Below are 24,703 nucleotides of genomic sequence, written 5' to 3' on the forward strand. Positions count from 1 at the left end.
TGGTGTTAACAGTCTCAAGCTGTTAGCAGGAAAATGAGCAGTGAATATCATGAAAAGCAAGTCAGAAGTTGTTCTGGTGATGATGTGTTTTCCCAAGCCCTTTCCATCCCTTGTCCTCACTGGCTCTGGTGACTAATTCCTCCTCATGTGTCTGCTAGCATGTCTGCAGGATCTCACTGCTGCCCTCCAAGCATGAGCTTTCACTGCACAACTGGCTGACAGCTGCGACCCTGTCCTTGGAGCTACAGGCAGGCTTGCCTAGGACCAGGCCACCCCCATTAAACCCCCACCCTTGCTGCTGGAGCTGTTGCTTCATCAGCCTGATGCTGATCTGGGTCTTTTCTGCTGTTTCTGAACATGAGTTCTCATCTCATTGAGGTGTGTCATCCAGTGAAAATATTTTGTAAATGCAAATAAAAATAAATAAGTATATTCAATACCTCGGTCTCGAGGATGGGAAACAGGTAGTGGGAGTTGCCCAGGTAGGGAGGTTTCACAGCTGCTGCTGCTGGTAGTAAGGAATTCTTCTGGACGTAGCCCCTGGAGCATCCATCAGTAGTTGGGAAGGGAGCTACACAAACCTGTGAGGGCTTGGGGCTGAGCCCTGTCAGCACCCCTGCTGCCAGGGCAGCCTCGCACTCCATCCTTTCTGATCTATGTGGGCATGACACAGTGCAGGTAAAGGTCCTGTCAGCCAGGGGCCAGTGGCACCCTCGGTGTCTGTATCCATCAGGCAGGGCAAGGCAGAAGCGGGTACGTGGTGAATAAATTCTTTTGTGAACACTGGGAAATGGTTTTTACTTTTCAACTCTGTCAATATGATCTAGCTCTGTCTGTCTCTCTATATATGTACAAACAGTATATCACAATGTTGCCTTTTTTGTTGGAAATATCAAAGTACAAAGATTGTAAACCAAATCGGTGTAATAAAAGTTTCAGATGATTCACTGAGGTGGTTGCCAGCAGTGGGTCTGTGAGCACTGGTGTTGGGCAGGGCTGGGAGGCATGGGAAGCTCCTGCGTTGCTCAGAGGGTGGGAGGGGATGGAAGTTAACCCACTTGCTTAATTCCCTCATATCTCCTGAGCAGGATGGTCAATGGACCAACTCACTCAAGTATGTGCCTTGCCCTATCCTCAGGTGACACCAGCCTGTAGAGCAAAAGGAAGCTGCTCCATTTTGCTCCAAGCCCAAGGAAGCTGCACTGTCTTCAAACTTGTGAGCTATGTGTGCCAGCAGTACTGAAGGGACCCCTCTAGCTTGAAGTTACGCAAAACACAGATTGTTTTGGGCATGTTTGCACAGAAGAGCACTGCTAGGTAAGGTAAGCATCTGGTTGTAAAGAATTCACCTGTTGCTAAGCAGGTTAGCACAGATTAAAAGCAGAGCAACCCAAAGCAGGAAACCTTGGTGCTGAGACCTCTTGATTTATTGAATTTATTTCTATTTACTTTTCACCACCCATATCAGACTCCAGAGAGATTTACTATAAATTCAAATAGATTATGGAGTAGAGAAATAGCCAGAAAAAGCTGCTGAGGAGCTAGAAAAAACATTCCCTCAATCCTCTATGCCTCTCACATCCTCCTCAGCAAAATCTTAAAGTTAGGTCTGGACTAGACCATTTAGTGGCAGAGACTTCATCTTAGCTGCTTTACAGGTGAAACAATATTCAGTTGCCTGAACTAATCTTGCTGCTGGAGCACATCAAAGCATGTGAGGTGAGATTTAGGATGCAGTGGGAGAGAGGGCTTAAGAGGCAGATTGCTCTGTGGTGCCACTAGAGTGCCTTGAGATCAAATGTCTGTCTCCAGTGAAGTCACAGGTTGGACGATGGGGGTCTGGGAAAGGCTGCGGTGGCGGCCACAAGTTAAGTGTTTCTCAGAAAAGCAAATAAAACCAAGACCCTGAAGTAAAGTGTTTCCAAAAGTGCACACCCAAAGCTCATTGCTCCCTGGAGCACTTTATTCAGAGGGGTTCAGTGGTGGGGTGCTGCTGAGATCCCAGCCTCACTGCTTCCCGGTTGGCCCACACAATTTCGTGAATGAGGAAATCAGTCTCCTGTTCCACCTCTGCGTGGCGGAGATCAAGCTCAGTCAAAGTCTTGTTGTTTGCCAGCCCTTCAAGCAGCTTCTTCCCACCATCCTGCAAAAGGATGAGAGGGGATGGTTAAAGGAGGACACCCAAAACACAAGTGTATTGCTCCTTTTCTCTCCTCCCCAGGGCAACTTCTGCTGCTGCCAGTGGGAGGTGCATGAGATGGTGCCAAAAGGGATAAAGGCCTCCACCCAGGTCCAAAATGTTGCTCACAGGAGAAGTGCAGAGGAGGAGTGTAACCTTATGCAGCTCTCTGTGACATGACACAAGCTAATGACTCCCTCTGGGTACCATGTCAGGAGTTCTCAAGCTCATGCTGGTTAATAACACATCTGGCAATGATAACCTGAGAGGAGTCTGCTCCCCCCTGTCCCCTGGTTCCCAGCTTACTGCTGGCTGGGGACAAAGGGATTAGAGTGCTGTTCCTCATCTTGGCAGTTGTGAGAGCCCAGAACTGGCAGTTTTCTGTCTGGATGCCATTTCCCAGGCTGGGTTGGCTTTCCTGAGAGGAATTATCTCATGTAATTGAAGACCAGCCTTCATGAGACAGAAAATGTGATGTAGCCTTAGGGAGGCAACCCACTCAGAGGCATTTCCCCACTACATGAAGCACTGTATTTAGGGATGTGACAACTTGAACTTTTTTCTGCTGTTGCTATTCTCTTCCAGGTACCAAATACACCTCCTGCCCCTTCTCCTCCATCCAGATGGGTCCCCTGATCCCAACACCCTGCCTTTTAGCCCTTTTGCCAAAAAGGGCAGAGCAAAAAGGACTGGGAAGAGGTCTCTTTTTAATGGGCTACAGAGGTCAGAATTGAATGCATCTCTAGCAAAACCCCCAATTTTCCCAAAGATAACACTGCCAGCCACCATTTGGGCTGCCATGGAACTTCACAAATGGGTAACAGGAGAGCTCATCAGAGGAAGATACTAAGCACAGAGATTATTATTTACTAAACAAAAATCCTTCTATCTTTTCCAAACTTTGCCCCCTTCTATCATTAAACTCAAATGGTTTTCCACATCCAGGACCATAAAATTCAGAACTCACAAAAGGTTTTCTGCCATCAAATCCTTTCAAAACCCTTGTCAAATACATTGATGCCAATATTCCTGCCAGCAGGGACAGCTGGGCTTGCTGTCTCTTTATATGACAGTGAGAATAATCGAGGCAGCACAGAAAGTTTAAAAGCCAGCATGATTGCTTTTGGCTGTCTAGTTTCAGATTTCTAAAGCTCTTTTTAATCAGCAGAAGAGAAGCGGTCTGGTTTGTGGGCATGTTGCATACTGCAGCTCTTAGGGATGCAGTTAAGATCTGTGGGTGCTCTTCTGTCTAGAAAATGTAAGCCTGTGTTTTAGGAGCCACTTACGAGCACACAGACATGACACTCCTGACCCACCACACCGCTCCCGGCCCACAGGGTGAGTTAAAGAAGCTCAACAACCAAGCCAATTTTCTAACAGTCTCCTCTGAGTGTGTGATGGACAGGAGAAATTCTGGGAAGGGTGACACTCTGTGTGCTGCTGAGTGACAGATGGCACAGCAGATCCAAAGCACAGAGGATATGCATGAGACCCTCATGCCGCCTATCATTAGCTACGCTCACGTGTGCGAGGCGTCTGTGATTTTTCCCAGACGTGCTTCCTGATTTTCAGTTTCCTAGGGGGAAATCCCTCTCTGCCCAAAAGCCCAAAGCCTCAAAGACACATTCAGCCCTAAGAACAGAGCTAGAGGTAACAAGTGAGGTAAATGCATGTTCATGCAGAGAAGGTGTCATTCTCTTTCCTGACATCTGCTACAGTCTCTTCCCTGCTCACAACTGATTGTTATCATAGCAAGAATGCAAAATGAGGGATGCATTTGCCTCTGTGGCTTTGAGACAGGCTCAGGATCTGCTTTGCAAGGCCACCACACAGGGTCACAGACTGCAGGCAGAAAAGGCTTCTCTTACCAGCCCCAGGTGGTTGCATGAGAGGTTGATGCTCGTCAGAGTGGTGTTCTGAGCCAGGACCTGGGAGAACACTGCCGCGGTTGGCCCTGACAGGTTATTACTTCCCAGATGGAGGGACTTGAGGCTGCTGTTGGTCAGCAGGGCACGGCCAATCGCCTCCCCGCCTTTGTCCTCCACGAAGTTGAGGCGCAGATTCAGGGAGGTCAGGGTGGAGCTCTCAGCCAGGCCGTGAGCAAGAGCCTGAGCCCCCAGGTGAGAGATCTGGTTGTTACACAGATTGAGGGTTTCTAGTTTGCTGTGGCTGATCAGCTTGCCAAGAGCTTGTGCCCCGTGGTCCCTGATGAGATTGTGGGACAAGTCCAGCTCCAACAAGCAAGGGTGATTCTGCAAGTTACGGGCCAGGAGCTTGATCTTGTCATCATCCACTTTGCTTCGTGTCAGCTTGAAAACCTGTGGGCATAAAAACCAGGGTCACTACAACAGCCAGTGCTTTGGACTGAGCTTTGTACAAGATCATCACGGAGTTAAACCTATAGTTCACCAGACAGGATTCACCTCCCTTCACTTCATTCACCTTTAGCTAGCAGGCTCAAGTATTTGCTTTCCTAGTGGGCTGATACTTCCAGCAAGCAGGGCATGCCACTGATGTCCCATGCCTATTCTAGAGAAAAAGGGTTTGCTTCCTGGAAATGCCTGTTCCTCTCTCTGACTGCACAAGATCTCTAACTGGGGGCTAAATTAAAGCAAGATAAAGCTGCCCAAACATCTGCAGCAACTAGCAGCAGAACCCAGACCAGATCACAGTTAACCTGTCTGAATGAACACATGCACCAGTGATAACCACGGTACAATGTCCTGTGTGCCTGGGACATCTTAATAGTCACAACAGAGGTAATTTCTCTTCTGGAAGCCACATTTCCCAAAGCATGACAGTCTGTGGGGAGTTCATCCAGCTCACTCTGTCTCCACTCTGGATAGCAATGCCCACTGATGTTTTGGAGGGGCTGAGTTATCTGCCCTGCAGTTGCCACAGAGCTGAAGATGCTGTTAGTTCTTAGGAGGAAAATCCCTCATTGCTCTAAGGCAAGTGTGAATGTTTCCCCATGCTGTTCTTGGGGGTCTTTGCTCCTCTGGGAGAGGCTGACATGCATTTATTGAGCAAAACTACCAAAAACTCCTAATGAAAATTTCCCTCTGGACTTTCCCTCTCCTGCCTCCCAGAACCATATGAGGAGTTAAAACAGTGGAGTGTTGCTGCTTCTTATGCTACAGGCAACAAGTTTTGTGGGAGCAAATATTTTTCTCACTGATCCCCTGACAACCCATTCCAACAAGGACATGTCAGAACAAGATACTCAGCGCTAGGCCAGCAGCTTAACATCTCTGCACTCTGTCAGAGTCTGTAATTTGCAAAAGGAAGGGTGGTACCTTCCTTTTGCAAGCAAAACTGGTCCCTGTATTTCTATCCACAGGGAATTTGAAGATCTAGCTGAGGCAGTAAGGTTCAGTTTGGGGTATATTACTTTCAAGTTACGGCACATCTTCACGGCAGCAGCCAAGTTGGAACAGTCCAGCTCAGTGAAGTTAAAGAGGCTCCACTCAAAGTTCATGCCACAGCTCTTCACACCATAAATGAGATGAAGCTCTTCAAGGTGAGGGAGATCAGTAATGAGATTTCTCAGGTCGTAGTGATGCATGTAGACCTCACCAATTTCAGCATCATCCTCTGTGTCAGAGAGGTCACTGGTCTCCTCCTTTTGATCTACCCGCAAAGGTGGCAGGAACTGATTGATCTCCAGTTTCCGCACATAGCCTTTGCAGAGCGGGATGAGCTCTAGGACCTCCTGGGGGTCTGTGGTGTTAGGGATGAAAAACTGCACAATGTTCTCCAGGTGACGTTCAAAGAACATCCGTTTCCAGCTGTCTCCATAGTTGGAGACGTCACACACTTCCCAGCGCTCCATACAGCACCTCTTCCAGTACTCTTCATGGCTTACTGTGTTGGCAGTCACAGCGAGTGGAAGGCTGGTGGAGAGCCTGTCCACCACCTTCTTTTGGTGCTCAGGCAGAAGATTGTTCAAAATAGGGTTCTCTGGAAGAGATAAAAACCATGAGAGGTTGGTGTGGGCATAGGAGCAATTGCTGGCACTATGGTTCTGCCTGGGGCACCAGCTGTGTGCTCATGCCCTCCCCTCTGCTGATACTGGCTCTCTCCTTGGTTGCCAGAAGCTGGAGCACAGAGCTAAGTTGGCAGAACACATATAGGATTCATTTGTACATTTCCATACACGATTTCTAACTTTTACAATGGAACATCAGTGTAATTTGGTTTACTCTCATAATATTTGGGAACTGCGCCAGAAACTGAGCTCCACATTTAAACTTGGTTTGAATGCAGTTTATATTCAGGGCAGGAATTCTGCTCCCAAGAGAACTATTTCAGCCTTACAGTGATAGGAGAGCTTGGCCTGCTATTTGCTGAACTTTCTCCCTTTTGGTTTCTAAGCATGTTGAAGAACAGTATTTGAGAACAACTGTGTGCTTTTCATGCAGGTCCTTGTGCCTATTTATCTTAATTCAAGCATCGGTCTTACCTCAAATTGATTCCTGTTCCTTTTTGCTGAGGCACACTCCTAGCTTTTAGGTCCACCTTGTTTAAATAAAAATTCTGTTTTCCCAGATATTCTTTCCCCTGAGTCTCTTTCCCAATACTTGCCCTAAGTCTCAGCTGTCTTCTCTGGTGGAAATTCTTTGTGCCCAGAAATGCCAGAGAAAAGCCATGTGTAGTCACACCATGAATATTTGAGCATGTGTACACAGTTGTGTTGAGTAACATAAGTCATAAGGGAAGAAACCTATCTGTGCATGGGAAACCAGATTATGAAACACAAAGTGGCGTTAGCTTTATAGTTCCCCAATTTCTGGGACATTCCCTTCCTAAGGACACTGACAGTTTTACCACTGCCTCTTCCTGGAGTCTATTTTCCAGTGTCCCGTGACCTTCTCTGCAAAGTCCCACGACACAAGCAGAGGTGGGACACATATGGGCAGGGCTGGGTTAGCTTCACTCAGGCTCACTCAGGCCCCACTGTGGGCAAGGTGCAGCCTCACAGCTCAGGTGACAGCATGAGGGTCCCCATGAAAAGGAGCCCACTGCTTTTACATGTGCACAGTGAACATCCAATGCATTTGGCATCAAACTGACTGATCGGGCTGCTGGGACTGCAAGGCTGTCCCAGCTCAGACCCTCAAGTACCTTCAGCTCCTGGCATAAGGCAGCACTGAGCTCCTCTGTACTGTCTTACAGTCCCAGTGTGGACATAGCCTTAAAACTATCTGTACCTTCAGGTACCTTATGCCAGGAGCTGAAGGTACCTCAAGTACCTTCAGCTCCTGGCATAAGGCAGCACTGAGCTCCTCTGTACTGTCTTACAGTCCCAGTGTGGACATAGCCTTAAAACTATCTTTGGTCTTTGCTGCCACTTCACTGAGTCAGCCAAAAAGACAGGCCCTTCTTTTCCCCCTCCCCGTGAGTTCTCAGATGAGACATGCTTCTTCTGTTTTGCTGTGTTTCATCAGTCCACCTGCTTCAAAAGCACATTCCCTGCCTGAGGATATAACTTGTCACATCACCACCAAAAGCCATGGAGGAGGGCTGAGCCTGTGAGTACAATACTGAGATGATAGCTCCTCTGGGCAGGGAGCAATTCTGCATCTCTTTGTACAGCACTCAGTACAACAGGGCTCCATCCTTGATCACTGCCCTAACTCTCTATGAATCAATAGCAGGAAACAGCAACTGCACAGCCCCAGTCATGGTTGAGGTGAGTCCAGAAGAGCACCAATGGAAGATGATGTGATAGAACAAGGTCAGTACAGAGTCACAACCTGGAGTGCAGCACAGAGGACTACAACCATCCCTAGAGTGTACAAATACATACTTAGCAACTAAACAGTTTGTTTAACTGGCTGCCCAAGGGGATATTTCTCCCCATCTGCTCCTTTGGCAGGGCTGGGTGCCACACTGCCTTTCAGATACATCCGCCTGCCTTGTTGACCCTCTGCTCTCTGGGGCTGACCCTCTCTCCATGTGTCCTAGAGTAAATGTGCTCCCACTTACTTTCGAAATTGTGAGCGATGTGCTGGATGCAGAGCTCAGTGAGCTGGGGGACAGTGACCAGGGACCAGCTGAGATCCTCAGTGATGCAGCGGCGTGTGTAGAATGAGCCATCGGTGAGGCTGGCCTGAGGTGGGCATGGTGAGGGAATGGCTCTGCCCTTGTCACCAGCTTCTGGCTGCTGCATCCTTGCTCAGGACCTACTTCTCCTTCAAGAGAAGCAAGGGGAAAATTCCTTGAGAGTCACCACTGCGTGGTTACCTGCAAAATAAAAAGGCAGCTTTAGAAAGAAGCTAGCAGTATTAATGGTCAGCTCACACTGCTCTCCTGTAACACACTTGCCCTTTGCCTGCCTCCTCTGCTTTGGACTGGAAGCACTGCAGCCAAACAACTATTACTCAGCCTCATCTTTATACCCTGCCCTGTGCAAAGAGGTCTCTAGGCACCACATGCAATAAGGAGATAATAACGTGGTGTTAATTCAGAGTGCTGTTGAAGAGGATGGACAGGAATTGATTGTTTACTGTCTTTTCCAATAAAAGTAATAGGGGAAGCTGGCAGAAGCTAGGCTTAAACCAAAGGGTTCTTCACACAGTTGAACTGGGGAATTCCTTGCCACAGGATGCTGTGTATGTTAGGAGTCTGCAGACTCTTAAGAAAAGTCCATGGTAGAGAAACCCTTTGAGGATGAAATACACAGAAGTCATGTGGTTCAGTGTGAGCAGCTGAACACAGCTGGGGGTGGGGAGAGTGCTGCAGGAAAGAACACACACTTGCATTGTTTTTCTACTCTTCTCCAGGTGTCTGCTTCTAGCCACTGTCAGAGATGGGGTTTTGGGCCAGCTATCCCCTGGTTTGATCCAGTATGCCTGTTCTTATGACTCTCTAAAGACAGATGCTTTACAGATGAATACATTGTAAGTGTATTCTTTTCCTGCTTTTCTCCATTATTCTCTGGCTGAACTCCTTCCAAACATCCATTAAATGATGAGATGGGTCAGACCTGTTGAGACCACACTGAGCCTAAGCAGATATGAGCTAAAAGGACCAGCCTGGAGCAGAAGGAAGGATGCCTGGCTTTCCCAGACCGAAGTTTTCCATTTGTTGTTTCCTATTCCAACCTCAAGGCCAGCGCTCTCCTATTAGCTTTGCAGAGCTTTCCCAGACCGAAGTTTTCCATTTGCTGTTTCCTATTCCAACCTCAAGGCCAGCGCTCTCAGAATCCCACATGTATGGTTATTGCCTGGAAGTCCTAATGGTTCTCTGACCAGCCAGTCTGAAAGAGGCAGAAAAGACACCAGGAAGGAATCATCCACTTGAGTTCCGGGTTCCACAAGAGCATCTAGGTCTGGTGAGCATCCCTCAGGGCATACAGACCCATGCTGATCCTTACTGGGGCTAACTGGACTTAACAGGGCTGCAGCACAGGGCTGGGCAGTTACAGACTGCAGACACCTAAAAGAAGCATGAGGCAGAGGTGGATGGCAATGCCAGAGGTGAGAACACCTTCCTGCATGACCAAGAGGATATCTCAGGGCAGTGGTGGCCTTGCACCACCACAGGGTCAAAGCATCCTGTCAAAGGATAACTGCCATGTAGGATCTTTGACCACCACATCCCTCACCTGAAGGGTGGTTTGATCCCAACCAGCTCCTCCTTTGTGAGGGATGTGACCCAGACAGTGGTCCACAGATGAACCATTCAGTCCTTCCTTTCCCTGCACAAGGTTGCTACTTTCACCTCAGCCTTCCCAGCTGGTGCTGTTTCTGCCAGCACTGCCCTCTTCCTGAAAGCTTTGGAGCTGGCTTTGCTAGTCTTACTCCCTCTGCTCCTTCCCTTTCCAAAAGGCATCTAAGGAGTGGTCTGCAAAAGAGGAAAGAGAGGAGATCTGTGAAATCCTGAGGTCTAGAAGAGAGGAGCAAATTATTCATGCTGCAAATATGTCAGCAAAGGTTTCTTCAAACACACTTGAGGCAGGCCTGAGAGGGACAGTCAGGAAAGGGTGGAGATGGCAGTGGCAGGGCATTCTCTGGCCCAAAGCAGGAGGATGAAGGGTGCCAAGGACAGGGAAGCTGTATTTCCTGGGAGGCAGTGGTGTACAGATGACACAGGTAAAGGCTGTAGAAAAAGGGAGCCTGATCTGGTGAAGGGTGGAAGTGGAAAGAGAAGGAATGAGTGTTAGGCAGCTGTGAGAATTCTGGGAATCCTTTCCCTGCAAAGGTCCTTGTGCCTAAGGAAGGTGCTATGATGATGGACCACCTTTCAGGAGGAAGAGACCTGATTCTCCACAACAAACTATCCTAGCTGAGACCCAACTCCTGGTGCTCAGTGGACTTCCATGGAAGGGCAAAACACAGCTAGAAGGCAGTGAGGTGGCATTAATAGAAGTGACTGGGAAAATTGTTTTCTCCTTGCTCAGTCCTTTGTCCTATTGGAAAAGCATCTGTATAATTTTGTCCCCCAGGCCAGTCACAGCTGATTGGAGCTTCTGATGGCTTTCCTGATCTTTTGGAAACAATCATTAAAAGCCAGCTGTTGGGGCGAGCCAGTGCAGGACTGGTGGCCTAGGATTATTTCCTGTCTGTTCCAGCAGACGATGGGATTGCCCGTTTACTGATGGTAGGCTGATTTTCAGAGGGTGGGTAACCCATGGCACATGCAGAGCTGCTGAACGGGCTCCAAGAGTCCAGGCAGGAGACACAGCTGCTGTGGGCAGGGCTGCCCAGGCTGCTGAGAGGCTTTCCATTGATCTGAGCCCCAGAGCATGTCAGCCCAGCTGACTCCACCATGCCCACTTGTCATTCATTACAAAGCAAACAGGAGCAAGGCTGCAAAGCACCCAAAGCAACCCCATGCCTGTGGTGCCAGGTCTGACCCTGAGCCACTGCTCACAGTACATCCATTCCCACCACGCCAGCATGGTGAACACACCTGCCAGGTGTCCTTACCACCAGAGAAGGGCCTCCTTCCCTGCTCACCCCCTCTGCCTCAGCTGTGGGAGTCTCACCCAGCCAGAGCTGAGACTCTAAGCCAGCTTCCAGAGCCGGGTTTGCTAAGCACGTATTTAAACACGGGGTAGCGCCGTAATTCACTATCAATAAACCAACTCAACACTGTTAATGCACGCTCCTTCCCACCCACTCTGCATATACATCAGTCACCTATCCTAAAAAGGCTCTATTAGACAATATACCATGAACAGAGCCATGTAGTAAATCCCCAGTTTTTATCGTTTAACACCCAGATTAGACTGAAAAGTAAATAATGCTTGAACTTCTTAAAAAAATAAAGGAAATCACACTTCCCTTCCCAGGAGGAACTGACAGAAATCTACTCACACAACCAAATTATGCTGCTACTAACATGCCTTACAAACTTTCTTCATCTAAACCTGTTTTGATCTTGAAATAAAAGATTTTTGCTCTTTTCATTCACACCAAATCCCAGAGAGACCAGAAAAGAAGAGCTGCATGGAAACTGGTGACCTTTGGCTGATGCTCCTACTAGGATTACAGAGATCCAAGAAACGGAACAACTGTAAACACTGTGCTTACTGGAGAGCTTGTAAGAGCAGGATAAATTATTTCTAAGGATGGCTATGCCCCAGCCAAGACTGCATTTGCACTGGAGCTCTGTCTGTCCCTTAATTGAGGAAGCTCTTATGCCACTGCAGCAGCACCCTGCAAAAGCCAGTTGTTCTGGAGGTGCGCAGACCTTAATGCTGTTACCTGCAGTGCAGGCAAGTCATCCTGAGTCTGTCTAACACCGCTGATCCCACTGACACCCGTGGGGATTTGCCATGCTCTGGGGAACTTCCAAAGGCTGATGCTAAGTGTGCATTAGGACACCATGTTGCAGGCTGAGACAACATCCAGGGCCTGAGACACCGCAATGGGCTTTAAGTGAGTTTAAAAAAAAAAAAAAAAGAAAGAAAAAAAAAGGTGCCAAATGAGGAATCTATTTAGCTTCAGATATAATGAAATTTGTCTGTAAATGGGAGATTGAGCAGAGTGAGGTCAGCTGGCCGTTTGGGAATTTGGTTCATATCACCACTGTAATCCTGGCGGTGTGAAGGGCCAAAACTGTGCTCCTGCATCTCTGCCAGCACGACCTGGGAAGGACCACTGCCCTGGTGGGATGTCACAAAACCAAAAGCCCTTTCGGACCTGAGCACTGCCCACCACAGCCCCGGCACTGCGCGCAGCTGGCTCTGCCGTGCCAGCCCCCGGAGAGGGGTCCCCTCCCCAGGGGACAAAGGAGAACGCCTGGGTGCCCCGCCAGCCCCACAGCCCAGCTCCTCGGGATGCCGGCCCTGCGCTCCCCCCTGCCAGCCAAGCTCCTCTCCAGAGCCCCGAGAGGGCCGAAACTCATCGGCGCGGCCGCTTCGTCACGAGTCAGACCTGCGAGCGGCCGGGGAGGGCCGGCCACGGGCGCCGGCCGTGCCCGGCCCCGCAGCGCCGGGGCACCGGGCCGTCACACGCGCGGGGTCCCTGCCCACACCGGGGCCTGGCCGATTCGGCTGCGGGCTCTGTCCTGCTGCCGGGGCAGGGAACGCAGCGGGAGCAGGACCAGCCCGGCCCCGCGCTCGCCGCCGGCGCTGTCGCCACGGACGCGGCCGTTGCCGGGCGCTCCCGCTGCCGGGCCGTGCGGGCGGCAGAGCCAGCAGGAAGGCAGAGGGACGGGATGCGGGATGGCGCTGCCCCGTCGCCCGCCCCGGGCAGCTGCTGAGAGTCAGCGCCGTGGTGAGTGGAGCCCCCTCGTCCAGCACAGAGGGGATGTGGGAGCTCGCCACCATGCCCCACGAGTGCTGGCTGGGGAGGGAGCATTTGCCGAAGTGCCGGACACTGCTGCAGCAGCAGCTGCCGCTGTGGCATCATGGAAAGAATGGGGCAAGGTGTGCAGTGTGAATGGTTTGAATACCAGTTTGTATTCAAAGCATGAATACATCGCTATCCTCAAGATACCAGTTTCCTTAAATGTTTTTACGGCTAAAGGTATGCTGTCTGTGCCTGAAATGGGCTTGCTTCAAGGCCTCATATTTTGGGGCAGAATGACATCACAGGCAGGTCTGAGGGGGAGGAAAGCAAATCTGAGAACTCCACTGATGGCAGGAAGATCTTGGTCCATCTGCTGCATGTTTGTCTCTTCTCCTCGACCTGTTTGTTTTTCATTCTGCTGTTAAGCATCCTCTGCAGAGGTGGGGAAAGACCAGAATCCTCATCAAGACACATATCATGCTGTGGAAAATGAAGAGGAAACAAGGGGATGAAAACATGCATCTCCTCTTTCCCATTTCTCAGATCTAAGCATTGCAGTATTTGCCAGGGTATTTCCAGCCTGAGACAGGTTTTTCTTTCACTCCTTTGGAATGCTGATGTAGCGGGCACAAGAGGAGTGCAGCTAGCCTGTGCCCTGTGGGAGCATACATAACACTGGTGCCAGCTCTCATGACAGTCCTGCAAGTCCCATAATAGCTGGCAGTTTTAGGAAGCTGTGCTGACTTTAATATAAAATTTACCTTCTGGTCATGAAGAAGATGTTAAAAGCATGATCCCAGATCACCCCAAAGGCTCAGCAACAAAACAATAAATGCAAAGAGGCATAGATTAAAAAAAGGGATCAAGACTCTGAGGCTTCCTTTGTGAATTTCAAAGATGGAAAGTTAGACTTTGGCAGCAATGTACTTCTTTCACTAGGTGTGGCCTGATTCTGTCACTCAGCTCCCCAGAAGACAGTGACACTGCCTGTGAGTCAAGCTGGTGTTTAGCACAGTGGGGTAGTCAGAAGGCTCACAAAGCCCTTCACAAACGCTGGCCTCACACTGACCATGTTACTCCTGGGAACACATCTCCAGGGCTTTTGAGACCTTGAAAAGCAGAAATGAGAGCAACATAAAGTCAGGGATATTTTCTCTTGCACTGATTTCCATGCACACATTCAGTCAGACTCCTGAATTGCAAAGGAGATAGCCAAACCAGATCCACAGAAATAGCATCCCTGAGTTGCCTGCATAACAGTGATCAATTTTTTGAGCTGAGCCTTCAGTAAGCCATCAACACTGAGGTTTTTAGCCCACCTCATGGACAATGTAATGCAAATGTCATGTTTTGGAGACTTCACAGTCCAATGGAGTTCAGCTGTGTCTACCCAGTCATTGATTCCCAGTGCCCAATATTGCAGTCAGTTGTCAAAATGGATGCAATCAGGTGTTGAATCATATGCTGAAAAGAAGCAGTGGTAGTCCAGAAATAGCTATGTTAACTCTTTCTGTACCTTAGCATTTATTTCCATGAGTACAGACATTAGTGTTGCTCCCAGTGGGGTGTGCAGTGGCAGTTGCTCCTTAAATGCTGTGGAGTAGGGTAAAACATTGCATCCATTCCCATCCCCATCCCCACTGTTGATAGCTGAGAGTAAGGACGAGGGAAGGTGCTGCTTCCTGGCCCTAGTGACTAAGGCACTGTCCTACCAGCAGACCCCAGGTGCCCTCTGTATCCCTCCAGCTACCGGGTCTCAGATTTCCCCTAGGCAGCACCTGTGATGGTGTTGTGCATTATCAGCTCTGCCAGCTTTGCCTGGAGCTGGAGGACGGTGTAACAACAGTCCAACCTCAAATCACAACAAATAAATTGGACAGGAGCCAGGTCCTGCAGTGCCTTGTGTGGGAGGAACACATCCCACAGGGAATCTTCTGCTAATGTGAAGATTCAGGTGCTGTTCTGGAAATAAAGCTGTGGCTGTAGGGTGACAACCTTTTTTAGTGTCCCAGCATGATGGACTAGAAACATTATCTTCACTGGCTTTGCCCAGCCACCAACACATCGTGCAGCCAAGCATTTCTCCTCTCCTTCTCCATCTTCCTCTCCCTCTCCTTCTCTCCAGTTACACCAGGTCCAGCTGTTGCTTCAGGGACTGCAGGAACACATCTGGTGAGCTTTCTGCCCACAGCAAGTAGCAGGCTGTTTGTTTGCAGTGGCAGCTGGAGGTAGAAGGAGTGAAAAAAACTCCTCTCTGTGCATGTGTCCTCCTGGTCAGCTCTGCTAGTGCATCTCCTGCAGCCTGCAGTGTCCTCACGTCACACCGTGATGACCAGAAGTCACCACACCAGTCCAGGATATAATTTCATGTGAGTGCTGTGCTCCGTGTGGGGCAGCCTCTGTAGCTGATGCCTGCAGCGAGGCAGCCTCCATCTGTCAGATGTGGTTCATCTCTCCGTGGGGAAGAACCGTGGGCACAGCTGAAGGTCAGGTTTGAGAGGAGCCTACTGGTGTTTGATGTCTGCCTGACACCAAAGGGATTCACCAGAACAGGAGCCAGTGAGGTTTGTCCTCAGCACCAGAATCCTCTTTCATTAATGGCTTCTACCCTTTCAATGAGGAGCACAGAAAGTTGCCAAAACTGGGCAGGACTCAGAAAACTGAGGATGTTGAGGAGCAGGGACTGGCTCCAAAGCTCTATTTCCAGGCCCTCCTCTGGCTGGCTCCCTGCAGCTCTTGCTGGAAAACACTGCTTACAAGCAGCCAGCAGTTCCTGGAGTCCTGGGGGAAGCAGTAAAACAAAGGAGGAAAATTGCCCCTGTACAGCCAGTGCTGAAGGATGGGGGAGCAGGATGCTCTCTGTGCTGCTGCTCTCCCAAAGCTTTCTGCTCTCCCTGGGTCGCAGCAGGAACCATGCAGCTGCTGACAGCTATTAATAGATGGGGAGAACGTGGGCTCTTTTTCCTACTGCTTCCTGGGATGAATGGTAATTACCCTTAATGAGACTGGATTTGGTTCTACCTCCTACCTTCCAGCCCCCTTGCCTGCGCTGGCAGGGAGAGACCAGCCCATCTGCTGCCTGCACTCCTCTGTGGGGAGCGGAGCTTGACAGCAGGAGTGGAGCTCATCTCCCCAGGACATGTCCCAGGCCCTGCTCGTGGATGCTGGCACAGGGCAGGAGGCAGAGCCTGCCAGCTGACAGGCTGCAGCAGCTCCCCTCAGCCTGGCCTTTCCAGTGCACACAGGAGCCCCGTGGGGGTGAGATAAATGATCCCACCACAGGCTGAGGGTGCAGCTGGCTTGGATGCTCTCTCTTTGAGATGAATTAAAGAAATAAAAACAAAATGGGGAACAAATAATCAGGAATCTGACCTATTGCTATGATTGGCATTCCTATCATCATGCATCACACCAAGGTTTGTGAAAAGGGGTATCCTTCCTCCCTGGCTGGTGTAAAACCAGCCCTAGAATATTCCTGGACTTGCCCTCCATCTTCCATAGGGCACAGTCTAGCTGCCATAGGGTTAATCAGGATATGACCTGCACAAGTGGGATGGTTTTGTTGTTCTCATACCACCGAGCCTCTGACCTGAACTCTGAAGCAGGAAGGTTTCCTTCATTCAGGTTACTTCAAAACTACTGCATAAATAGTGCAGGAGGTTTTCTTCATCCACTGGGAGGCTGTGCCTCCTAGGAATCACCTCCAAATAGATGGATGCAAATGTTAAATGTTTCTTGTACATCCCAGTCTCTGGCTCTGGGGCAGGATATTCTCTGCATTAGTGTTTGCCCAAGGTGCTTGGTTAAGGCTGCACTTCACAATCCCACCTCTGTGCTGTCCTTCCCATCTGGACAGCCACAGTGCCTCCATGACTCTTTACCACCCTTGAAAACTTAGACTTTTCCTTTCTTGGTTCAGTTTAGCAGCTGGTAACACTTTTCACCATGGGAACCCTGACCCTTACTGCTTGCAGCAGGGCAAAGGGTAAAAGGCCGCCCCATCTTGCCAAGCTGAAACTTCCCAGGCAAGACAGTTTATTTGCCTCTTAGTTTTTAATTAGTTTTTTTCCAGATCATATGTTTTCTTGGCTGAATCAAAAAACTCTTCCTGCAGGCAGGATCTGTGATCTGTGCCCAGGGACCTACTGGCTCCCATTTGCAAACCCCTGCCTCCTTGCTTCTGGAGCCCTCTCTTTTTCCCTCTCTCTGAGATCCCTCCAACGTCAGACCAGAAGTTTCAAGTCCCTCTGCTGACTCCCACTCAGCCCCTTGTGTTGCATCCAAGTGCCAGATGGCACTCTAGGATCGAGAAGGAGCTGTGCCAGGCTCCCCTCCCTTTCTCTCCACCCTTCAATCTAGGGAAAAGAGACAGAGAAACAGCCCTGCCAGATTTCAGGCTGCCGTGTTTGTGCCAGCTTCCGTGGTCTTCAGCCCCAGTTGCGGTGGGATTGACATGGGAGGTGCTGGCACAACCCTGGAGTGAGGGATGCCAGGGAAGAGAGGACCTGCTCTGAAGCTCCCCTCTGTGCCCAGCTCTGTGTTATAATTAACAACCAATGCCGAGGACACAGCCACAGCCACTGCTTCCTCCATGCTCCCCCAGCCCTGCTTTCTTCTTTTCTTGTTGGAAAATTTCTTGTTTGTCTGGGGTTGCTGACCAGCACTGGGTAACTGCCTGCAAAGGTCTGCAGGTCTGAAGGTTTAGCAAGCTCCTCTTGGGCAGGACAAGTGCCCAGGCCCCCTATATTGAAACGAGGAGGAGGAGGAGGAGAGGAAAAGCAGAGAACTGCCCTGCCAGAAAGTGGATCACAGAGGCAGCAGAAACATCCTGTTTATGAGTCCTGCTGGGAGCGTGGGGTTGTGTTTGGACAGCAGAAGGAACTTGGGAAGGTTGTGATCAACTATTCCCAGCCTTTCTGCTTCAGATAGCTGCGTTAGCACAGGGCCTGCTGCTTTTGGCTCACAACTGGCTGGCCCCTCGAGTAAACCCTCCTTTCCTGGAGGGACTCTGGCACTTTTTGCTGGCTCTTCTCGATGCTCAGAGATGAGCATCTCCATTAGTACGGCCTCAGCTCTAGGGTCTCTGCTGTCACTACTGTGTCACAGCAACCCCCACAGGTCCTGTCCCTGGAGCATGTGTCTCCTCACTGCCAGGTTTCTGTCACTCAGCTCCGTGGAGGGGATGAGGAAGACATGACCCTTAGCAGAGTCCAGGAGGAGACATGCACAGAAGATATGAGATGCATCCTGCTGCAAGAGGGCTGGTCATGAGGGAGATAATTAATATAGAAACTCTGATCACTGAGATTTTGCTAGCCCTCCTCCTCAATTCCTGGTGAATGGGGTGCTGTTGTGTCCTTGCCAGTGATGCCAGCTGTGGCCAGCTTCCCTCGGCCATGCTGTCACATTCTGCCCTGCCCTGTCCACCTGGCTGCAGGGCTCTGTGACAGGGAGATGTGGCATCACCACTCCACCAGCCTGGCACTGGCCATGTGAGCCAGGCTGGGGTGCCATGTGGGAGAAGAGAGCTGGCTGCATATTTGCTTGGAGGAGGGAAAGCTTCTAGTTAGTGACTTCTATTCCTGTCTGGGCGTGTTGCAGACTTCACGACATTCAGAGCAGGTGTGAAGCTTTTCCCTTACCAGGCTGGGGATGAGAGTTAGTGGGAGGCTGTTTTCCAGCACTCTCATGGAGATGATCCATTGGTTTTACATTGGTCTCTTTTTTTCCACAGGATGGTCCACGATTTGCATTTCAGCTTGTGACTCTGTGTCATTCCCTTCCCTGCCCCAATTTCCACCTCTCCTTGTTGTGCTGTATTTAGATAAATCCAAGTGCTAGCAACAGTGTAGGTGCTCTAGAGGGATGTGAAGCAGGATCAGGTCCTACAGCACAGGCAGTGCATTGTGAGATTTTGAAAATCCCCGAGGAGGCAGTGCATCATCCTTCCCTTGTGTGGCCACCAGAAAGCAGCTCAGAGGTCTATGTTATATTTGAAATGAGGGCATCCTCCCTGCTTGCCTTATTTACCTTCAAGGCCAGCTGACCTGTGATGTCCTTGCTTGATGTCCTCACAAGCAGACAACCCTTCCCTTGGAGGCTGAGGGTGCTCCCTGGAGTCTGACCCACAGAAGAAGGAGAGGACAGGGAGGGGGGTCAGCTGGGCTGTGTGGGCTGGGGAGGTGAGGGCACATGGGGAAGGAGGCACATTTTCCATCTCTCAGACCCTTGGTGTCCCCCAGGAGCAGCTCCATATATATCTTGTATCAGGAATTGCAGGGCCTGGCGCAGGGCAACTTGCAGGAGGAGAAGGAGCCCTGTTCACCCCATCACATCAAGAACAACGTTGGGACGGTCGCTGTGGTGGGAGTTGGACGCTGATGGGACAGGACAGGCTGGGAGCCAGCACGCCAAGGGCTGCTGAGTTGACACTGTCCTTTGGTGCCCTCTTCCCAGCCCAGCGGAGCCCAGCACCGGCAGAGCAGTGGAGCTGCCAGCTGCCATCACTGTCCCTCCAGAGCCATGCTCTGTGACAGATCTGCTTCCTGCTGCTGCACCCAGCTCCCAGGCACTCCCTGGCCTCACTGCAGGGCATGGGGCCATGGCAGAGCCACGGTCCCCTTGGTGCTCAGGGCTCAGCTGGTGGAGCAGGGCCCCAAGGCATCGTGCTGAGTGCTGGGGGGAGCTGTGTGCACGCTGCCAGATGCCCCCCTGCAGCTCTCTGCCACCGCCTCCCTAAAGCTCTGCCATGTCTGCAGCATCACAGGCCAGCCCAGTGAGAACCACTGGGCTTTCCTCTTCAGCCCCATTGCTGCATCTGGGTTACACTGCCAAAGGGAGCTGGACTGGCATGCTGCAGGCTGTGCCTGCAGCTGCTGAGCCAGGCTCTCTGGAAACCCTACACCTGAGGATTTGTTCAAGGCTCAGAGATTGCCTGATGCCCACAGGGTGCTTTTGAACCTCCAAGAAGCAACCTGGAGTGTTCCCAAGGACTTCTGCCATGCCAGCAATGTGCCAAGGCCAGCTGCTGCCTCTGTGCCTGGTCTGTCCCTGGGTTATGCTTCCTCTGGACCAGTGTAAAGCTTTCCATCCCTGATTCTAAGTCCAGCTGTCCTCTTCCACTCTAAGGCCTCTGGCACTGCCTGCTAGGGCCAACTCCTCCTGCTCAGCTGTGGTTTTTGGCTGCACTGCTTGGTGGGTCTCTCCTTCCATCTCCCTGGCTGGGTGCCCAGGGTGATGCTGCTTGCCCAGGGCTGGGAAGCCCAGCTGCAGAGCCCTCACTTGCTGTCTTTTCCACAAAGAAATGCCAGTGTGCAAGCTCCATGGCCCTCAGATGTGGACAGCAGGGGGTCTCTTCTCCCATACCCTGCCTTTGGTAGGGAGGGGTTGTGCCTGTGGTGGGGACACCCCAGATATCCCAGCTCATCCTGCTGCTGCAGTGCTGTGAACGCCAGCAACTCTTGGGTTACCACTCTTGGGGCAACCTCCAGCAGGAAGCTCTCCTGGCTCTCTGGATGTCCAGTCTGTTCCAGGTGGGTGATTCCTGTGTTTCTAACAAGGCAGGGAAAGAAAATTAAAAGCCCAAGTGAGCAAAGCAGCCAGGCTGAGCCAGGAAACATCAGAAATGCCTCTCTCAACACTGCAGCTGAGGCAAGCAGGCAGGCAGGCAGCTTCTTAATTATTGATGGTGCTTATAAATAAATGCTGGGGTAGGGAGGAGAAGGTTATATCAGAGCAGAGGAGCCACTTCTGGGTGGGGGAGGGAACCTGAGAACTTTCTTGTTTTAAAGGTCATTTAGTTTTGCCTCTGTTTCCCCTTTTTTCTGTAAAACTCGGTGATATTTGAGTTGGTGGATTATCTTCCCTGTGCATCTTCTTCTTGCACCTGCCTAACCTGGCCATCTAGGAGGAGGAGAGTGGAAAGACACCCGTGAGGGCAGTGAGAGAAAGAAGGGGGAGGGAGGGAGGACACACTGTGTGGAATGTGGGACAAACAGGCAAACGAGGAGACAACGAAATTAGTAGAGCAGCAAATCCCAACCCGAGTGTAAATAATTTTTCACCATGTGAAAAGAAGGTCTACGTAGGCTCAGATTTATCTTCCTGTTGCTGGAGCTCAAGCCCAGGCAACCTCTGATGTAAGGCAAGAGGAAAGTGCGTGACATGAGGCTGGGCAAGGACTAGAAGGAGATGCAGGGATCCTGGTTGGGGACTGGAATAGTAACCCAGTGTCTGCATAGCCTCAGGGACTTTTGCAGCAGGCTCAGGGTGGTGTGTCCTAGAAAAACCAGACTATCTGATGGCAATAGTTCTGGGATAGGGATCCCACAGCCAGCTGAAAACACAGGAAGGGTTTTGGGTTAGGATTTCTGACTGGAATTACACCAGTACTTTGAGGCTGGCAGCCCCCACAGGAATCTTAAGTGACTGTGCAAGGTAGGACTCCACAACTTGTTCTGAAGCCCTCCAGCTCACAGAAGCAAGCACACGGGCACTGGGTGCAACAGGGACTTGGGCACAATGGAGCTCCTTCTATTCTACACCACAGCAGACTCCACAGGCTCATCTCCCATCCCCCCTGTCTCAAGGGAGCCACTGCATGTGGTGGGCAGCAGCACAGCACCCCAGTGCCTGGGGCTGGTCATGGGTGCAGCTTTGCTCATCTTTCCACTGGAGCCTGCAATGGTTACACATCTGCAAGATGAGCAGCTCTGCAGTGCACGGGGCATGCAGCAGCACACGGCTCTCTGGATGCACACTGGGTGTCACCATGACAGCCTCACTGCATTTCTTCTCTGCTGACACCCTGGGACCCCACAGCCACCCTCCAGCGACCCAGAGTGACATAAATAAATCAAAATTCAGCCCTCGATGGAAAAGGGCTGCTCCCGGCCAGGAAGATGGGCTCAGTAGCAGGGTGCTCCTCACAGCGGTCGGGATGGTGATGGGGAGGAGATGTAAGGGGAAGCAGAAACATTCTCCCAGCCCTGTGGGTCCACCAGGTGCTTTCTGGAGGAGAGAGGAGCTTTGGGTTGCAGCTGAGGAAGTCACGCCTCTCTGCAAGCGGCATGGAAACGCCAGCTGCAATCCAGGCTGAGGAGCTGAATGCAAAGTGCTCTCACACAGGGAACCAGCTGGCCGTGAAGGGCATGGCAAAGGGCTGCTGGGATTCCCCAGGAAATGCCTCTCCTGCCTCTTTGGGCTCTCAGCTTGCTGCTGTGGACAGCGTTCTCCTGCAGTGGAAACTTCTCCAAAAATGCTCCCCAGAAGCTGGGGACCCAGAGCTGGAGGGGTGATTCAGCCATGAGGTGTTCCTGCCCAGCCCATACTGCCTGTCCCACAGCTGAACACCTCTAGCACAGAACCATTCCTCTCCTTTCCCAAGGATCTGGGATGAAGGAGGTGAGCAGCAGCACCAGCTCAACATGGCCCTGAGCTGCTCCTGAGGGATGGGAAGTCTCGCCTCACCACGGCTGCTGAGTCCATGGTTCCCCTCCACAGCCTCGTGTGTGCTGTGCAGCAGCTGCCCACGAGTGGGTGTTGGCTGCTGCAGGAACAGGGAGCCTGTGGTGCAGGGAGAGAGCCTGCAAGTGTAACACAGAATTCCAGATGTGTGGATGCTTGGGTTCCTGGACTACTCATGTACATGTGTGGTGTGACCAGTTCAGTGCACTATCACTATGCATGTAGAATCACAGAATCATAGAACAGTTTGGGTTGGCAAGGACCTTAAAGGTCACCTCTGGTTCCCTGCCCCTGAGGTGCTCTCCCTCCCTGGGGGGCTCACTTTGGACATGCTACATTATGTTCAGTGTTGCTGGGAGATGGCTCAGCACCGATCTGATGGACCAAGCCCCACAGCTTTTGAGCCTCTGGCTCAGCACACTTTTAACATCCTCTGCATGGCTCAGCTCTGCTACTACCACAATCCCAGGACCTTCCTGTGCAGCATGTCAGGATCCTGCAGCAGCCTGTCCCAAGGCTTGGGGTGGCAGGGGTGCCTAGGGAGAGCTGGGCTCCTCCCTGGCACGGTGTGCCAGCCTCCCAGTCTGCAGCCCAGGTAACTGAGAGTGAAGCTCCTGCAGCAAAGAGTGTGAGAAGAGACGTGCAAGTACTTTCTGCTCCCCTTTTGCCAATGTCAGGTAGCTGCTTGGGGTTGATGCTGGCAAACCCTTGCATTGCAGGTGCCCTTAAGGGACCTCGGGGTCCATCTGGCCTTATGAAGGTGTTGCCAACCTGACAGCACCGGCTCACAGCAAAAACCCCATTGTCTTTTAATTAGTTTCCCACTTCCTGCCATCCCTTCTGTGTGCATGTGTTTGGAGGTGCAAATGTGTGCCCAGGATACTGCTCACATCTTAGATCTTTGATGTTGGTAAGGGAATGTAGGCTGCAATTTTGGCCAGAGAACTTGATTTCAAATTTGTGTTTCATTTCCCAAAGCCCTCCCAGCTAAGCATTGCCTGACCTGGTGCTGACATGCAGGGCATGCCAGGCACAAACGTGGCAGCTACTGCAGCTGCAGCACAGTATGTGACTGTCCTGTCCTCCTGCAGCCAGGAAAGAGGAGCATGGGATCTAAGTCTGTGCACTAGGACTTCACCAGGAGAACGACAGGAAATGCCCTCTCCTAGAATCAGCAGCCTGGCATGGCTGCAGCACCAACTCCAGCATTCCTACTGCAGTGACCCACTTTACCAGCCTGAGGTGACATGGGCTCCATGGATGACTCCACAGAATCACTCTTTGGTAGGATAAGATCCATTTTCTCCTTCAATTCCAGAACGCGTTTAGTGCTACTGCATGTACAAGATCAGGATTTGGTTATGCTGTGACATCATTGATTCTTGCAAGCTCAGAAAGGATACGGGAAATACTGAATTTCATGTCTATAAAATCCAAGAGCAGCAAAGGAGGAGGAAGAAAATGGGGTTCCAAAGACAGCTCCAGATGAGGCAGAGAAGCACCACTGCAGCAGCTGCAGCCCTGCTTACAGACCAGGTGGTTCTTCAGGTTTATAGGTGGTGCAGGAGCTGCAGCAGCCCTGCACGTGGCAGGTGCTGGGGCTGCTGCAAATACCCTGGGAACAGAGAGTTATTTTCCCATGGAACACAGGTGGGGATGAACAGATCTGAAATGCCAAGGCATCAGGTCTTTGCTGCTCACTCACACACAGTGCTGAGAGCCCAAGAGCACCACAGTGGAGATGGATCTCCTTCCAACAGCTCTAAGAGCTGCTCCTCTGTGGTGCCTCTAGCAGCACCCCTCTGCCCTTCATGGGAGTGCTGTCAGGGGCTCAGTAAAGGCATTACCTGGAAGGGCAGCACCCAGACCTCTGCCCTTTAAGGGGCTGGGCAAAAGTCTGTGAGGTCAGTGGCTTTTAAGCTAACAATCAAGCCAAAGCAAGTTAATTCCATAAGGCTGCTGCTGGCAAGCTCAGGCTCTGCTTTTGGAGCATAATGCAGGAGCAGCCCAAGCCAGCATTCCTTTCCTCCTCCTCACACCTACTCCCCAACACCGAGAGGAGACATCATCTCCCGTAGCAGCTATTAATAAAGTAGCACAACAGCACTCTGGGAAAGTGCTTTCCCAGTAACACAGAGCACCCCTTCCCATTCCACCTGGTGCTGCTGGGGCCCAAGTGAAACACAGGAATTGTGCAACACCGGGCACTGATGCTGCATTCAGCTGATGGCATGAACCCTCCTCTGGGACTCCACACACCTCTCCAGCACCCTACCAGCCTTGTCACAAGGGCCCTGAAGCACTGGGCTAGGTGTTC

The 24,703-nt window shown here is 51.1% G+C and overlaps 1 protein-coding gene across 1 annotated transcript; it reads right to left on the bottom strand.

Annotated features, from left to right (window-relative positions):
• Positions 1-1,860: 1,860 nt before the first annotated feature.
• Positions 1,861-12,719, bottom strand: TCTE1 (t-complex-associated-testis-expressed 1). The gene is made up of 5 exons (XM_039697931.1): positions 12,565-12,719; positions 8,168-8,425; positions 5,571-6,139; positions 4,048-4,497; positions 1,861-2,143 (listed from the first exon to the last, which is right to left on the bottom strand). The coding sequence occupies exons 2-5, from the start codon at positions 8,349-8,351 to the stop codon at positions 1,967-1,969; spliced, it is 1,380 nt and encodes a 459-aa protein (XP_039553865.1). The 5' UTR covers positions 8,352-8,425; positions 12,565-12,719; the 3' UTR covers positions 1,861-1,966.
• Positions 12,720-24,703: the final 11,984 nt, after the last annotated feature.

This window comes from Passer montanus, unplaced genomic scaffold (genome assembly GCF_014805655.1).
Source record: "Passer montanus isolate IOZ18808 unplaced genomic scaffold, ASM1480565v1 scaffold12, whole genome shotgun sequence".
NCBI classification, from domain to species: domain Eukaryota; kingdom Metazoa; phylum Chordata; class Aves; order Passeriformes; family Passeridae; genus Passer; species Passer montanus.

Bases quoted from the DNA above. Each gene is read 5' to 3' on its own strand.
- TCTE1 (XM_039697931.1), bottom strand. From the start codon at position 8,351: ATGCAGCAGCCAGAAGCTGGTGACAAGGGCAGAGCCATTCCCTCACCA. The intron at 6,140-8,167 runs GTAAGTGGGAGC...TATCTCTTCCAG, and splicing joins CATCGCTCACAATTTCGAAA to AGAACCCTATTTTGAACAAT. The intron at 4,498-5,570 runs GTAATATACCCC...TTATGCCCACAG, and splicing joins AGATGTGCCGTAACTTGAAA to GTTTTCAAGCTGACACGAAG.